This window comes from Neomonachus schauinslandi, chromosome 6 (genome assembly GCF_002201575.2).
Source record: "Neomonachus schauinslandi chromosome 6, ASM220157v2, whole genome shotgun sequence".
Classification (NCBI taxonomy): Eukaryota; Metazoa; Chordata; class Mammalia; order Carnivora; family Phocidae; genus Neomonachus; species Neomonachus schauinslandi.
In genome coordinates this window covers 115,743,881-115,762,010 of record NC_058408.1, presented here as the reverse complement: position 1 = coordinate 115,762,010, position 18,130 = coordinate 115,743,881, and the positions used below count along the sequence as shown (strand labels likewise).

The 18,130-nt window shown below is 42.6% G+C and overlaps 1 protein-coding gene across 3 annotated transcripts in view; it reads left to right on the top strand.

Moving 5' to 3' along the window:
• The first annotated feature begins 15,925 nt into the window (after window positions 1-15,925).
• Window positions 15,926-18,130, top strand: part of ALOX5 (arachidonate 5-lipoxygenase) — an 80,224-nt gene continuing 78,019 nt past the window's right edge. For all 3 annotated transcript variants that reach the window (XM_044916539.1, XM_044916540.1, XM_021699719.2), the window contains exon 1: window positions 15,926-16,152. In XM_044916539.1, the coding sequence (XP_044772474.1) occupies window positions 16,003-16,152 (150 nt within the window). In that variant the 5' untranslated portion in view covers window positions 15,926-16,002. The remainder of the gene's footprint in view (window positions 16,153-18,130) is intronic.

The window sequence follows — 18,130 nt, the reverse complement described above, 5'->3', positions numbered from 1 at the left end:
AACTAGCAAAAGGAGCAAATTAAACCCAAAGTAATCAGAAGAAAGGAAATATTAAAGAGCAGAGGAAAAAAATCCATAAAATTAAAAAAAAAAACACAGAAAAACCTATTAAATAAAAAGCTCTGATTTGAAACAATCAATAAAATTGATAATGCTCTACCCAAATTAATTAGGAAAAAAGAGACAAATTGCCCATATCAGGAATGAAAGAGGGGTTTCATTACAAGGCCTAAAGACATAAAAAGGATAATAAAGGAATAGTGTGGAAATGGTATGCCAATAAATTTGACAGCTTAGATGAAAAGGACAAACTCCTTGAAAGAGACACTTCCAAAGCACACTCAAGAAGAAATAGATAAGCTAAACAGTCCAATATATATTTAAAATATTGAATTTGGAGATTTACAACTTTGCCCCCCCAAAAAATTCCAGACCCAGGAGTCTTCACTGATAATTCTACCAAACATTTTTTTTTAATAATGCCAATTCAATACAACTCTTCTGGGACACTGAGGATGAGGAAACATTTTTAACTTATTGTATGAGACCAACGTTACCCTTGTACCAAAATCAGAAGAAGCAATGACAAAAAATAAAATAAGTTACAGACCATTATCCTTTATGATCATAGATACAAAAATTCTAAATAAAAGTTTAGTCAATCAAACCCTACCAATATCTAAAAAGGATAATATATCATAATCAAGTGGGTTTTATCCCAGCAATGTAGGGTAGCTCATATGCTATGATATGCTATGTTTGTGGATTCAAAGACTCAACGGTGTTAATATGTCAATTCTCTCCAAACTGACCTATGGATTTAAAACAATCCCAATCAAAAGTCCAGCTGATCTTTTTCATAGACCTTGCTAACCTAGGTCTAAAATATATATGAATATGCAAAGGATATACAGTTGGCAAAATAACTTTGAAAAAGAACAAAGTTGGAGAACTACCACTACCTTACTGAAAGACTTACTATAAAGCTTCAGTAATCAGGACAATGTGTCATTGGTGAAAAGTTAAGTACATAAGGAAATGGAATGGAATAGTTAGCCTATAAGTAGATCTATATACACATATTCAAATAATTTTGGACAAAAATGTGCAAAAGGCAGTTTCATGGAGAAAGGAGAGTCTTTTTAAGCATATGAAGCTAGAAAAATGGGACATCTGTATGCAAAGAAATGAACTTTGATTCATACCATACATTATATCCAAAAATTTACTCAAAATGAATCATAGTTCTAAATGTATAGAAACCTAAAACTATATGATTTTCAGAAGAAAACATAGGAAATACCCTTTTTGATCAGTTAGGCAAAAATTCCCTGTATGCAAGACCAAAAGCACAATCCATGGAAGAAAAATTATATTTCATCAAAATTTTGAAGTTCTCTTCAAAATAAGTTGTTAAAGATAAATCCATGACTGATATAAAATATGTGCAAATCACATACCTGCCTGATACAGGACTTATATATATAATATAAAAGAACATTTAAATCTCAACAATAAGAAAGCAAATAATGCAATTCAAAAAAATGGTCGAGATTTGATCAGATACTTCACCAAGAAAAATATACAAGTCACAAATAAGCACATGAAAATGTGCAAATTCCATTAGTTATTAGGGAAATGCAGACTAAAACCATAATGAGATATTAATGCACATCTAAATGACTAGCATTAAAACAACCACACTTCACATTGACAACAAGTGGGGCATCTGGAACTCATACACTGCTGGTAGGAATGTAAATGACATAAACACTTTGGAAGACAGCTTGCCAGTTTTTCTTTTTTTTTTTTTTTTTAAGATTTTATTTATTCATTTGAGAGAGAGAGATAGAGAGCATGAGCAAGGGAGAGAGGAAGAGGCAGAGGGAGAAGCAGACTCTCTGCTGAGCTGGGAGCCCGACCTGGGGCTCCATCCCAGGAGCCTGGGATCACGACCTGAGCTGAAGGCAGACGTTTAACCGACTGAGCCACCCAGGCATCCCTAAGCGTGTCAGTTTCTTAAACACACTTAGCCATCTTATCCAGCCCTTCTACTCCTGGGTATTTATTTACCCAAGAGAAATGAAAATGTATATCCTTATAAAGACTTGTATGTAAATGTTGATACAGCTTTATTTCAATAACCAACTGGAAAAAAAAATAACCAACTGGAAAAAAATGAATTGTTCATCAACAGGTGAATGGATAAACTAACAGCAATATACTCATATAACTGAATAGTTCTCAACAATTTAAAACAATGAAAAACTAATACAGTCACATGGATGAATCTCAAAGTAACCATACTGAGTGAAGAAAAAAAAAATCCAGACAAAAAAGGGTACATACTATAGGATTCCATTTATGTAAAAATTCTATAAAATGTATATTAATCTGTAAAACACAAAAGCAGATCAGTGGTTGCCTGGGGAAGGCACAGGGGATGATTACAAAAAAGCATGAGCACACTCTTCACAGTGATGAATATTTATTTTCTTTATCATGGTGATTTCACATGTGCCCAAACTTTTCATATTGTACATTTTAAATAGGTAAAGTTTGTTGTATGTCACTGACAGCAAATTGCAGTCATTTAAGAAATGACAAAATAAAAGACTCAGAATGGAGAAGCTGTGGTTAAAAAAAAAATACTCATGGTAAGCATCAAACACATTTAAATACAGACCCAGCACTAAGCAACTACGGAATTTATGGTTACAGGACAGAATAAACAATAAACACAGTAATATAACTGTCTAGCACTGAAATAACTGTGACAAGGGATTTTTGACAGATGTTGCCTAAATTGCCAACCAAGGAAATATTTTCACGACTATACCCATACTATTTTGGTAGTTAATCTTAGCTAAATGAGAAATATGTTCTCGTTCTATATTACTCTAATTCAAGAGGTTGAACAGCTTTTCATATATATTAAGTTTACATGGTTATTTTTTTTTCAGTTATTTTCATGGGCTCTTGATATATTAAGAAATTACTTCTTCATCTACCACACATTACAAATAGCTTTTGTTTATCGGAGGGGTAGACGAACCATGAGAGACGATGGACTCTGAAAAACAAACAAGGTTCTAGAGGGGAGGGGGGTGGGAGGATGGGTTAGCCTGGTGATGGGTATTGAGGAGGGCACATTCTGCATGGAGCACGGGGTGTTATGCACAAACAATGAATCATGGAACACTTCATCTAAAACTAATGATGTAATGTATGGGGATTAACATAAGAATAAAAAAATTAAAAAAAAAAACAAAAAAACAAATAGCTTTTGTTTAGTGTGCGTATTTATGCGTGCCTGTGGGTGCATAAATTTTGAATGTTTTATGTAGTCAAATCAGTAAGTGTTTCCTGTTGTGAATTTTGGCTTTCCTACCTCGCTAAGAAAAGCCTTCTTTACTCTAGCATGTTAAAAATAGTTAATATTTTTACTTGGTAATTTTAAGGCCTAATATTTTATACCTAGAACTATGAATCAGCAGTTCCTCAAAAATTTAACATAGAATTATTATATAATTCAGCAATTATACTTTTGGGTATACACTCAAAAGAATCAAAGCAGACATTTGAACAGATATTTGCACACACATGTGCACAGCAGTATTATTCACAGGAGCCAAAAGATGAAAGCGTCCCAAGTGTCCACTGATAGATGAATGGATAAACATTTGGTGTATATATACAATGCAATATTATTTGGGTTTAAAAATGAAGGAGAATTCTGGCACAAGCTACAACATGGAGGAACCTAAAATACACTATGCTAAGTGAAATACACCAGTCACAAAAGGACAGATATTATAGGATTCCACTTACATGACATACCTACAGTAACCAAAGTCACAAAAAGAGAAAGGAAAATTATGGTTATCAAGTTCTGTGGGGAGAGGGAAATGTACCTACTAAGTGCAAATCCCAGTGTTGACCACTGAGTGGTTGGTGATGGAGTCAGCTTCTCCTCAAAAGGCAGGATGCCTCAAAGACATTTCTGACACCTCCAAGAGGAATATGGCTTAGTGAGGAAACCCGGTGGCCCATGACATCCTAAATGAGCCCACCATACTCTGCCCCTCTTGCTACCACCACTTAGGGGTATACTATTGAGATGAAAACCAGGAGGATTAGTCTCCCGAATCATGTCTACCCCACCAAACTCACTCTGGAGCAGCTCTTAACTTTGCCACCAGCCCAGCTCTTTAGGGCCCTTCAAGGACCAAAGATGTAAAATGTTTGTCCCCAAAGCTGCGTGAGGAAAAGGGTACGCCCCTCCTTTCCCTCCCACGTCAGGACTCCTTCTTCCCTTCCCCACTAAGGACCCTTAGACTTGGCCCTGGGGAGCAGGCATCTGGTGTGAATGCCACCAGCCTCCATTCCTGGAGAGGTGAGACGATGAATGAGAACCAGTGTGGCCACCTCATGAAACAGACATACTGGACAAGTCATTTCACCTTTCCAAGCTTCTCTTTCCCAACTGTCAGCTGAGAGTAACCGCTAACACTCATCTCTCCTGCCTCTCAAAGCTATCATGAAAAGCACAATGAAGTCACGTGCAAGAAAATGCTTTGTGACGTTCAAGGTGCTATGCAAGACGTAGATGACACTATCATAATTAGTCTCACAGATCTAAAAGGCTTAAACTCTAAAAGGTGAGGTTTTTTAATTCATTTTACCCATCACACCTCCCTTCTCCCCTACAACTTTGATTAAGAGCTGGGACCCTAGGGGCGCCTGGGTGGCTCAGTCGTTAAGCGTCTGCCTTCGGCTCAGGTCATGATCCCAGGGTCCTGGGATCGAGCCCCGCATTGGGCTCCCTGCTCAGTGGGAAGCCTGCTTCTCCCTCTCCCACTCCCCCTGCTTGTGTTCCCTCTCTCGCTGTGTCTCTCTCTGTCAAATAAATAAATAAAATCTTAAAAAAAAAAAAAGTTAGACCGCCAAGATTCACCCCTTACTGGTCCACAACTTACTGGGTATGCAGCCTTGGGAATGTTACTTAGTCCCTCTTTACCTCAGTTTCCCCATTTGTAAAATGAGGGTGAGAATAGTACGGCCCAGACAAGATTCAGGTACAGTTCCTGGCAGCATGAAGCTCCAATAAAGAGTAGCTAACATCACACACATAATTGACATTTTTGGGTACTGGGTTTTAATCACATGAGACCATTTTCCCTTTTAAAAAGTTTTTCACTCTAAGAAGCACTTTCTTGGATGCTGATTGCAGTCCTCACATACTTGAGACATTTAAACACACACACACACACACACAATGCCATTCGGCAGATATCTGAACTTGGGTTTCCTTCTCTGTAAAACTGAGTAATGATATTTACTTCCTGGGGGGTGTTATGAGAATAAATGAGACAGAATATGTAAAATTTCTTAGCACATAGTGCCTGAAAAATTACTACTTTCCTTTCTCCCCACCTACTTGTGACCACAAATCTTTGTTGAGGGAATCACACTGAAAGTGAACAGAACTGGCAAGATCTCATGGTGCTCAGCCTCCAGTGGGAGACACAGACAATAAACAAGGAAAGACATACTGCAGTGTCAGGCAGCTCTAAGTGCAATCGTCACCACAGAGGACCCCCTGAACTCAGGAAACTCCTAGAAGCTTCTGCCTAGCTATCAATTTTATGTTTTCCAAACTAACAAATTGCTGTAACAGGAAAAGAAACATTTTGAGTATGACCCCCCAGGATGATGCCTGGGCAGATGAAATCATAAAGTGACCAACAGTTACATCAGCTTCATTATATTGTTAAAATCCCCACCCTGGGAGGGGCATAAGCTTCATTAACATAACACACAAGGTATGTATTGGCATGTCTTCTGAGTGGGCATATGCACCTTTATGCCTGCCCATTATATGCGATGATGGGACCTCCCCTTCTGAATATTCATCCCAAACCCTAATGAAAGGAACCTGCTTAACCCTGTTTGAGGAGTCCAGGCTTTGGAAATTATTCCCCATGATCTCCTTATTTGCTGCAAATACAGATGACTTTGGGAGGCAACTCCACCTCCTGTAGGCTCTGTCTGTAACTCATCAAGGAGCAGACCCACATTGGTTCAGTAACACAATGAAAATAGGTCATGTGGTATGAAGGGAGTGGTCTTTTCACACAGGGGGTTAAGGCAGGCCTCTTTGAGGAGAGATGCTAATGCTCAGTCCCCCTGGAGTGAATTAGTCCTCTTGTGCTGGTTCAATTAGGGTTCATAGAGATAATCTCTTGTGATTATCTAATGTTGGGATGAAAAATATCAGATGGGTTTCAGCCTGAGTATGAGAATTGTTCTTCCTTTTGAAAAAACACACTAATCACAAATATAACAAGTCTATTTGAATCTCATCCTTCATGGATTAAAAAGTATCTCTGTACTCAGTGGTAAAGCTCCAAAGGGAAAAATGTCTATTAGGTTTGTCTTCCTAAGTAAAACAGTTGAACTGGACCACAGATGGTAAATCTACCTGGGTCTTAGGAGAGTATAAAACAAGGTAAGGTAGTATGGGGTGCCCCGCCCCACTTCTTATATAACAGCCTTGCAGGATGGGAGAGGGACCAGCAAAGGCCTGGTCTTGTTCTGAAATGCACAAAGTGGGAGAAAGTGGCAGGGAGGGGGCACTCATCCAAGTGTCTGAGCTCTGACCACAGACTGAAGAAGGTTCAACAGGCTTTCATCATTATCCTTTCAGCAAGATCCTTACGAAGAGGCGCTGTTACAACTTAGTCTTATTCTTCTTATTCTTCCTGGGAAAGGACAAAAAGCAACCAAACAAATAATGGGCTGTGAGGAGCAGGTGACGTCGACCCTGAGGGGAAGTCATCCAGGACTAGGAGGTCATCTATCCAAGGGCAGGGGTGGGGAGGTGGGGTTCTGGGCAATTTTTTTCTTTTTCGTTCTTTTCCTTAATTCCCAGTGAATGAGCATTTCTTTTTAGTGCTCAGTGGTAGTCAGTGCTTAATTCTGATTAACTCTGCAAATGAACCAGGAGAAACTGAAATGAGCTACAAATGTTTGGGGCTCACCCAAAGAAGATGTGGTCCAGGTGACAGATGGTAACTACACTTATGGTCGTGAGCATTTCATCATGTATATAAATATCAAATCACTATGTAGTATACCTGAAACTAATATCATACCGTATGTCAACTATACTTCCATTTAAAATGTTTAATGAGGAAAAAAAAAAAGGTGTGGATCTACACAACACTCTCCAGAGGAAAATGACTACTCAGAAGGACCTGTCACTTCCCAGGCCAGCCAGGGCATCAGGACCACGTTGTCCTGCTCAAGGGGCCCACTCGTCCTGCTGCAGTTATAAGTGCCATGGCTATGGGGCTTCCTGTACACATGCCACAAGTTCCACTCTGTGACTCAGGGGATCATGCGACCAGCTAGAGGGGAAGTTAGAGCTGCTCTCTGGAGCTTAGGCTCAGGTTGCCTGTCTGCTGTGCCTGCCACAAAAACCAGACTTTCCTAGCAAGTTTCAGGCTCTCCAGTTACTCAACCTACCTAGGATCTACTTACAGCTTCTCTGTGCCTGACATCATGCAGGAGAATGAGAGATGAATAAGATACCATTCCTGCCCCCACGTACTCCAGAATATGTTGGGGGAGATAGAGACAGAAGCAAGTGCTGATGGGACAGAGGGGCAATGTGCCAAAATAGGAGCATGAGCAAAAGTTGTGGGAGCTCAGAAGACGTGCAACTAACTCTGTCAAGGAGGGCTCCATGGAAGAAGCAACACTGGTGTAGTTTCTTGGAGGAGGAAATCAGGAGGCAGAGAAAGAAGACAGGAATACTCCAGACAAGGGAAGGAAATATGCCAAGACTTCAAGGGGATGAGAAGAAGTAGAGTTCAGGAAAGAGCATAGTAGTTGAAACACAGCATGAAGTCAGTTTTACGCATCAACATGGCTAGGCTATAGTACCCAGTTATCCAATCAAACACTGATCTAGGTGTTATTGTAAGATATTTTGTAGACATGATTAATATCTCTAATCAGCTGGCTTTATATAAAAGAGATTATCCTAGATTATCTGGGTGGGCCCAATCCAATCAGTTGAAAGGCTTTAAGAACAGAACTAAGTTATCCCTGAAGAAGAAATTCCTCCTGTGGATAGCAGCATTAGCTGCTGCCTTAGAGGGAGCAACCTGCCCTTCCTGAGACCCTGACCTACAGATTTCAGACTTGTTTACCCAACTCTCCAAGTCACATAAGCCAGTCCTTGCAATATATCTCTTCATGTATACACATATGCTTCTGGTTCTGTGTCTCTGATGGAACCCTGACCAGAACACATGGTAAGGATGGAGGAGTGTGTGGATCCTTGCCCTTGCAGGGAGGGCAAGACTGTGAAGGGCCAGTGCATACAGTGAGTGCTTCACCCTAAAGGCAAATGATTCTCAAAAATGTTACCACTTGTATCAAGGGCTTGAAGGATAATGGTGAGGGAGGGGAGGTGAAAAGCCAATCAATCAGCATTTCTAGTCCCTGCATTAGTTCACTTTATGCTCAACCAGAGCATCTCTGCTTTTACCTGCTTCCATGTAGGATTTCATTTGAAAAAAAGGATTCACTCTTTAGGTTGGGAAGCAACGATGCGAGAGGCATTTCCAGAATGATGGCAGGAGGAGCCCCGCAGACATTCTCCAGAGTGAGACAACCATAACTGGTGAGAACCAAAAACAAAACAAAAGATATGAAAGTGAGTGAAGATTGTCCTAAAGGCATACAGCAAATGAAGAAACATTTATTCAAGAAATCTACTGACCTCAGTAAGAGTACTGAGAGTCTATGGCATTTTAGCCTTGACCTACTCCCTTCCTTCTCTCCACACAGCCCCATAAAACAGACACTTTACTCCGGGGAAGTCCAGCAAAGAAGATAGGGCTCCGTCGTCCCCCAGCCCAGGCTATGGTTATACTTTCACCTGGGGGGCAAAGACCACCACCATTTCTCATCTCATCTGGCTCTACGTTGCAGAAACTCTATTCTAGGCAAGCTTGGCCAAGAGGTCTAAAGCTCCTTTCTCCCAGTCTCTACTCTTGGGACATGAGCTCTCTGAGGCACAGCTGGCCAAGAATACTGTGGTCTGAATGCCCTCACCCTAGGTCACTCATAATGTGGGAATGCCATGCCAAGAGAGGAGGTCCCATGCCATGAGAGGCAGAAAAACAGGGACTACTGCTCCACTCATAAAGAAGGGAAATCATCTGAAAAAAGTATGCCACTGTCTCCAACCCACCTCCAGAGCAGTGGTATGGGACCTGCCCAGAGAGAGAGGCAGGCCATAAGAAAAGAGCTCCACAGGTCTCCCTAAGGGCTGACTTTATTTGGAAGAGAGCATGGGGAGGTTCAACCTAAGGGTGCTATCAGAAACAGTAGAGGTTTTGGTAGTAAGCAATTAAGAGGAGGACGGCAGCTTAACGAGAGCAACGAAACCAAGAAAGGAGACCACCAAGAAAAGCTTTCTTAGGTCAAAACAAACTTCAGAGACAGGTCTCAGAGACTATTGCTATAAAAGGTCCAAATTTATTTGGATCTGTGAAGCAAGTTATTCCGCCAGGGAACTGTCAAAAACAACAGTAATCAGCCAGCAACTAGTGGAGGCTAATAGTAGGATGTGGTGCCAAAAGAGGCAGAAAACTTAGCAGACAGGGAAAGAGACAAAGAGAGAACTGCTAAAAAACCTTGACATCCCGGGCGCCTGGGTGGCTCAGTTGGTTAAGCGACTGCCTTTGGCTCAGGTCATGATCCTGGAGTCCAGGGATCGAGTCCCATATCGGGCTCCCTGCTCAGCGGAGAGTCTGCTTCTCCCTCTGACCCTCCCCTTCTCATGTTCTCTCTATCTCATTCTCTCTCTCAAATAAATAAATTAAAAAATCTTTAAAAAAAAAAAAAAAAAAAAAACCTTGACATCCCAGCTTGAGAATACACATGCCCAAGGCTGCATCCTGAGGAGTGATACCAGAACCCCCCACGCTGCAGAGGAAACAGACTTCGCTGTATCGACCAGTCAAGTCAATAAAAAATAAACAAAGGACAGCAACAGACACATAGACCAACTGAACAGAACAGAGAGTCCAGAAACAAACCCATATATACGGTCAACTAAACTATAACAAGTGTGCCAAGAATACACAATGAGGAGGGGCACCTGGGTGGCTCAGGTGGTTGAGCGTCTGCCTTGGGCTCAGGTCATGATCCCAGGGTCCTGGGATTAAGCCCGGTGTCAGGCTCTCTGATCAGCAGGGAGCCTGCTTCTCCCGCTCCCTCTGCCGCTCCCCCTGCTTGTGCTCTTTCTATCAAATAAATAAATAAAATCTTTAAAAAAAAAAAAAAAGAATACACAGTGGGGAAAGAATAGTCTCTTCAATAAATCATGTTGGGAAACTGGATATTCACAAGCAAAAGAATGAAAACAAGCCCTTACCTTACGCCATATATAAAATCAACTCAAAATGGATTAAAGACTTAAATGTAAGGCCTGAAATGGTAACACTCCTGGAAGAAAACATAGGGAAAAAGTTCTCTGACATTGGTCTTGGCAATTATATTTGGATATAACACCAAAAGCACAGGGCAACAAAAGCAAAAATAAATAAGTGAGACTACGTCAAACTAAAACTCTTCTGCGTAGCAAAGGAAACAATGAACAAAATGAAAAAACAACCATTCGATGGGAGAAAATATTTGCAAACCATATATCTGATAAGAATTTAATCTCTAAAAAAAAAAAAGAATTTAATCTCCAAAATATGTAAGGAACTCATACAACTCAATCGTAAAGAAACAAACAACCCAATTAAAAATGAGAAAATTGATTTGAATAAATATTTTTTCAGAGATACAAATGGCCAACAGGTGCATGAAAAGGTACTCAACACTATTAATCAGGTAAATGCAAATCAAAACGACAATGAGCTACCACCTCACACTTATTAGGAGGGCTATTACCAAAAGACAATAGATAACAAGTGTTGGCCACAGTGTGGAGAAAAAGGAACCCTTGTGCACTGTTGTTGGGAATGTAAACTGGTGCAGCAACTATGGAAAACAGTATGGAGGTTCCTCAAAAAATTAAAAATAGAACTACCATATGATCCAGCAAACCTACTTCTGGGTATAGATCCAAAGGAAATGAAATCAGGGTCTCAAAGAGATATCTGCACTCGCATGTCTATTGCAGCATTATTCACAAGGGCTAAGATACGGAAACAACCTAAGTGCCCATCGATGTACAAAAAAAATGTGTGTGTATATATAATGGAATACTATTCATCCCCAAAAAAGGAAATCTTGCCATTTGCAACAACATGGATGACCCTGGAAGACATCATGCTAAGTGAAATAAGCCAGACACAGAAAGCAAATACTGTATGATCTCACTTACATGTAGAATGTAACAAAGTCAAACTCAGAACCAGAGAGTAGAGCACTGGTCACCAGGGTCAGGGATGCAGAGATGTTGGTCAAAGTGTTCAAACTTCCAGTTATAAGATAAGTAAGTTCTGGATATCTATTGTACAGCATGGTGACTATAGTCCATAACATTGTACTGTATACTTGAAATCTGCTAATAGCTCTTAAGTGTTCCCACCACACCAAAAAAAAAAAAAAAAAAAGGGAACTATGTGAGGTGATGGAGGTCTTAATGGTTTGATTGTGGTAATCATGTCACAATGTATCTATATATCAAAACCTTACATTGTATACCTTAAGTATATACAATTTTTATTTGTCAAGTATACCCTAATAAAGCTGGGGAGAGAGAGGGACAAAAATAAATAGCTTTCCTTAAAAAAAAAGTAAAATACTGAGGAATAAATTTAGTAACAAAAAATGCATTGAAAACTATAAAACATTATTGAAATAGAAAAGATTTAAATAAACTGAAACATATCCCATGTTCCTGGTTCAGAAGACTTAATAATAAGATAGTAATACTTCCCAAATTGACCTACAGCTTCAATGTGATCCCTATCAAAGTCCCACCTTTTTTTTTTTTTTTTTTTTTTTTGTGGAAATTGAGAAGTTGATTCTATAATTTGTAAGAAGATGCAAAGGACACAAAATAGCCAAAATATTCCTGAAAAATAAAGAGCAAGGGTGAATTCACACTTCCCAATTTCAAAACTTACTGTAAAGTTACAGTAATCAAGACAGTGTGGCACTGACATATGATACACATACTGGTCAATGGTACAAAACTGAAAGTCCAGAAATAAATCCCTACACCTATGGTGAATTAATGTTTTTACTAAGGTACAAAGACAATTCAATGGAGACTCATGTTCTCAACAAGTGATGCCACAACAACTGGATATTCACATGCAAAAGAATTAATTTGAATCCCTATATCACACCACACACAAAAATTGGCAAAATGGATAATAGGTCTAAATGAAGAACCTTAAGTATAAAATTCTATGAAGAAAACATAGGAGTAAATTTCCGTGAACTTAGTATAGGCAACAGTCTCCTAGATGCGGTACTAAAATCTCAACAACAAAAGAAAATATATAAAATTGGGTTTACTCAAAATTAAAAGTTTTCTGCTTCAAACAGAATCATCAAAAAAGTGAAAAGGCAATCCACAGAAGCAACAAAACATGTATAAATATAGTTATATCTTATCCAGGATGTATGAACACTTACAACTCAATAATAAGTTAAGTAAATAAGCTAATTTAATAAATGGGTCAAGATCTGAATATACATTTCTTTAAAGGAGTTATACAACTAGGCAGCAAGTGTTGCTCAACATCATTAGCCATGAAGGAAATCCAAATCAAAACCACAATAAGATATCACTTCACAGAGAATATAATGTGTTGAAGAGGATGTGGAGAAAATGGAACCTAATAGATTGCTTATGAAAATGTAAAATGGTGCAGCCACTTCAGAAAACAATCTGCATGTCCTCAAAATTACGTTACCATATGATCCACCAATTTCACTTCTAGTTATCTCTCTAAAAGAAATGAAAACATATGTCTACACAAAAATTTACACATGAATATTCATAGCACTATTCTTCACAATAGCCCCAAAGTGGAAACAACTCAAATTTCCATCATCTGATGAATTGATAAACACAATGTAGCATATCCATAAAATGGAATATTATTTAACCACAAAAAAAGAATAAAGTACTAATGCATGCTGCCATATGCATGACTCTTGAAAACATTATGGTTAAGTGAAAGAAGCCAGTCACAAAAGGTTACATATTGTATGATTCCATTCCTATGAAATGTGCAGAATAGGCAAATCTATAGACAGAAAGTAAATTAGTGTTTGCCCTGGCTGAAAAGATGAGGAGGGTAATGTGAGGTGACTGCTAATGGGGTGGCAGAAATGTTCTAAAACTGATTGTAGTGATGGTCACACAATTCTCTGAATATTACTAAACACCATTAAATTGTACACTTTAAATGAGTGAATTGTATAGTATACTAACTACATCTCAATAAAGCTGGAAGGAAGGCAGGCAGGCAGGCAGGCAGGCAGGCAGGCAAGCAATGATGGACTGTAAGGCAGTGAGATTATCCCATCTATGGTACAGGGCAATTACTCCAGTTAGAGAATGGGGGGGGGGGGGCAGTTAGGCTAAAGATAGAGAGATGAGGTAGGAAGCTGTTGTTACAGTCTGTGTAGGAGATGCTGAAAGCCTGAACCAGGTCAGAGACAGTGAGGACAAGATGTAGGGATATTTTAGAAACTACCCCACGATGGCAAAGTTTCTATGAAACCAACATTCCATGTTGTGCATGCTGGTAAATGGCATGAGTATAAATTACTATAGTCCTTGGGAAAGTAGCTTAATAACATGTTACAAAGGTCTCAGAATATTCATATGCTTTGGTCCATTTCTAAATCCCTAGCTTAAAAACTTTTTAAAATGTTTTAAGCACCAAATATGTACTATAGCAATTAATGAGGGAAAGCAACCTACATGCCCAATAATAGTGGACTAATGAAATAGTGGTATATCCATACAACTGAATATTATGCAGTCATCAAAATATTTAAAAAGTAAAATTATGTAGGAAAATACATCTTATAATATTAAGGAAAATGCACATATGACAAAATACACACAAAGATGTGGTCCTAATGGTGTAAAAATGTCTAATAATGAATATTTACTAACTACTTTTCTACACGTTATGAATTGTTTCTATATCCAACTTTTCTCTAATTTCTACAATTTATTATTTTTGTCCAGAAAAATATATTGTATGTACTTTTTAAAGAAAAACAATAGCCATTTCATTCTTAGATGTGAAGTGCAATTCCACAGCCATCCTTCATACTCCGCCCCCCCCCCTCCGCCGCCCCAGGGGTTCCTGGAGCCTGTCTCTTGCCTGGTAGGGGTTGGGTCCCAATTCTAGCCTATCTTCACCTGTGCATCTCAGCTGTGCCCATTCCTCCATGTCTTATTTGATTCCCAGAGAATCCCTTCAGTGCCTGTCTTCCCATGAATAAAGCCAGTCCCACTGAAATCCGCCCTCATCTTCCACCTGTAGAAAGTGGACTAGCAGGTCCCCTCTCTCTGCTCAGAGTGGTGGTCCTGCCAGGCAGAAAAGAAAGCAGGACTTGCCACCAGGTGGAGACCTGCTTCCCAGACATGGGGAGCCTGTCTCAGGCCTGTCTCTTTGCACCTCCCCAACAGTGAGTGTACAAAGCCGGGGACTTGACGCACCCACCACCTGACATGGAATGAACTTATATTTTCATTTAGTTCAGCTTATTACTGAATGGGTACCACAGTCAGACCCAGTTCTGAAGTTGGGGGGCGGGCGGGCTGCGAGCCAGGAAAGTGGGAATGAAGTGTGGAGGAGGTGCAGGTGAATACAGAAGACTTAATAAGATCAGGTCACAGCAGTAGGAAAGCTGACCACCCAAGGGAAGCTTCCTTCTATTAACATCTCTTTCAGGCCTCAGCCCACCACCTATTAGAAAGCCTACCAATTACTCCCGCCAGGCAGCCGGCTCCCCAGGTGCCCGCCCTAACTCCTGGAACATTCTTGCTGTGGAGTCCACATCTTCTTTCCCAGGACTTTCCCCGCCCCCTCCAAGAGCCATCACTAAGCAAGCCTAACTCCTTCCCCACATACCCCAGCCTCCCGCCTCCTCAAGCCCGCTGATCTCCTCCAGACAACACCTAGTTCAGATTTGTATTTCTTGTCCTGGCCCCCCTCTGGCGGCCCCGCTTCCCGCCGTACACGGACAGTCTCTTGTCCTGAGAGCGGCTGGCATCTGAGTCACCTCGGTGCCCATTTGCAGCTTGCCCACAGTGACATTCAGCCAAGCCTGTGGAAGCCAGAGCTGACTGAAGTCTCTGCGTCCCAGAAACCACTCTCAGTATCAACTCCGGTGTGGCCTCCTCCAAGAAGCCTCCCTGGAATCCCCAGGTGAGTCCCCCTTGCCCCTGTAAACTCCCAGAGCACCCCTGGTCTAAGAAACGACGCCACGGGTAATCGCCCCAATCACACTGGGAACTTGGTGAGAGTAGAGACTACGCCTCATTTTCCGGGGGTCGCCAGAGCCTAACCCTAGCGCCTTCCGGGAGCCTGGCGCTGAGGCAGGAAGGAAGGGTAAAGGGTGAGAACAATGAATGGGAGGCTGAGTGAATGAACGGATGCATGGGTGAGGGGATGGCAGCTGAGGTAACCCCAGTCCCCAGACGGCTAAAACAGACACCAAGCCAATGGAGTGAGAAGCAGGAACGCGCGACCCCTACCATGTCCGACGCGCCTCCCGAGCCGTCGGAGCGTCAGGGGTGGGGCGGGGCGGGGGCGGGGCCGGGCTTGTGGGGTCCGGTCCGGTCCAGCCGGACGGGGGGCGGGGCCGGAGCGGGTGGGGGCGGGGGGCGGGGCCGGCGGGGGAAGAGGCCGCTGCGCGGGTCCCGGCCAGGTGCCGACGTGCGCGAATCCACCGCACCAAGGCTCCTGGAGCTCGCAGCCCTCCGCCATGCCCTCCTACACGGTCACCGTGGCCACCGGCAGCCAGTGGTTCGCTGGCACCGACGACTACATCTACCTCAGCCTCGTGGGCTCTGCGGGCTGCAGCGAGAAGCACCTGCTGGACAAGCCCTTCTACAACGACTTTGAGCGCGGCGCGGTGAGGGCGCACGGCTGGGACAGGGCTGGGATCACACGGGGCCCCGTCGGGGCGGCCGAGAGCGAGGCCGGGGAAGCCCAGAACCCCGTCGGGGCGGCTGGGACCCAAGTTCGGGGGCGGGAGGCTTCCACGGTGAGGCCGGCGGGGCGCCGCGCTTCTCCCCTGGGAGCAGGAGAAGGTACAAGGGCTGCTCTCCATTTCACAGATAGGGACCCCGAGGCTCTGAAAGGTCCCTTAACTGGGCAAGTACTGTGGCCAGCGCTGCTTGTGCCCCATTTCGTAGGGCTCCTTCCACAAGTCGTGGGGGTCGGAGTGGGGGGTTGTGCGGGTCCTTGCCCTGCTGTGAAGCACAGATGGCACCTCGAGCCGCCTTGAGCTGTGGGGAGAAAGCACAGGTGTGGGAGTTCAGAGACCTGGGTTGAATCAGGGCCTGACTGCTGGCTCACTCTGTCTCTTCACTGGACCTCAGTTTCCCCAAATGTAAAACGGAAGGGATAATTTCAGGCTGGTCCAGGAATCTGGGTGAGCACAAGCCCAGCTGCTGGCCCAGAGTGATACTAGCAGATGTCTTCACACCTGGGTAGCTCACATTCTCAGGACAGGTCCCCAGGGGAATTTGGAGGGAAAGAACAAGAGAACTCAAGCAGGAAGGCTTTTGCAACCTGGAGATTGTCTGACTCCCAGCGGAGTAGACACCAGGGAACACTTCCACCCCAGGTGTGAGGGCTCAGTGGAGCAAGAAGAAGAAGGAGGGCTTCTCCTCTCCCCTTCTCACTAGATACCCTGGAGCTGTGGGAGTCCAGGGAGCGAGGGGAGCCAGTGTTTACTGTACTTCTAGTCTGTGCTGCCAAGTACTATATAAGGACATGCACAGGTGGCCCCATTTAGAAGTGAGTTCCTGATGCTGACCTGGGCATGAATTCCAGCCCTGTGGTTTTCTCGGTGAGCATGGCAGGTCATGGTCCTCACCGACCATTTAGTGACTTGCCCAGTCCACTGCCAAGTGCATAGGAAGTGCTCATTGTATGATTATTGTGACAGTCCCAACACACTTCAGGTAGGTGCCCAGGGAATGTTCCCTTCCATCACCCCCCAGCTCCTGAGCTGGACCAAAAAGACTTAGACTTCACAAAGCGGTCTTTTTCTTTTCACTATTTAGTTGATTATTAGGTTGAACCATATGAAATTGCTTATAGTTGACAATTTTTGATAAAACTGGGAATTTCATATGGTTCAACTGAATACTTCTTGGATAAAATTCATGAATTAGGTTTTAGGTCTGTAGAGGCTGCAGTAAGTAATAGTCCACTCCTTTTCCCACTTCCAAACTCAAAAGTGGGCTTGATTCCTCCCCAGGAGCTTCAAAACCTTGTTATTAGCCGACATGGCACTTAGCCAACTTCAGAAGTTAGCCTGGCTCAAACTCCCTTCAAGAAGAGTGAGGTGTTGAGTATAAAAACAACCATCTGTTGTTTGGTTTCCCCCAATAGGGAACTGGCCCTGAGAACAGTGGTGCAGGAGGGAGGGCCGATGAGACATCCACTTGGGAGAATGACACCTTCTGCCATTCCTGAAGCACCTTCATTTATTTCCATTCTTTCATGGTTCCCCAACATCTCAGGGAGGAGGATTGGGTACAGACTACTTCCCTTTAATAAGCAGGCCACAGTGGGCCCCATCCTCCTCTACACACACACACACACACACACCAGTGTGCTCATGCTGTGCAGCACAGGGCACCCCACATGTGGCCTCTACCCGAAGGAGACACTGTGGTGTGGCCATAACAGGGTCATTGGAAGAGGGGTGAAAGCACTGTTCTGTTCATTATTTCCCCACCTTGAGAATTCATTCAAATGACACTATGACTAAACACCTTGGTGAGAGTTCCAGAAGCAAATTGCAGGAGAGGTTTGCATGTCACATTTCCACTGGGGTGAGAGAGAGCAAGTCAGAAGGGCTGCTGGGCTGCAGGGGA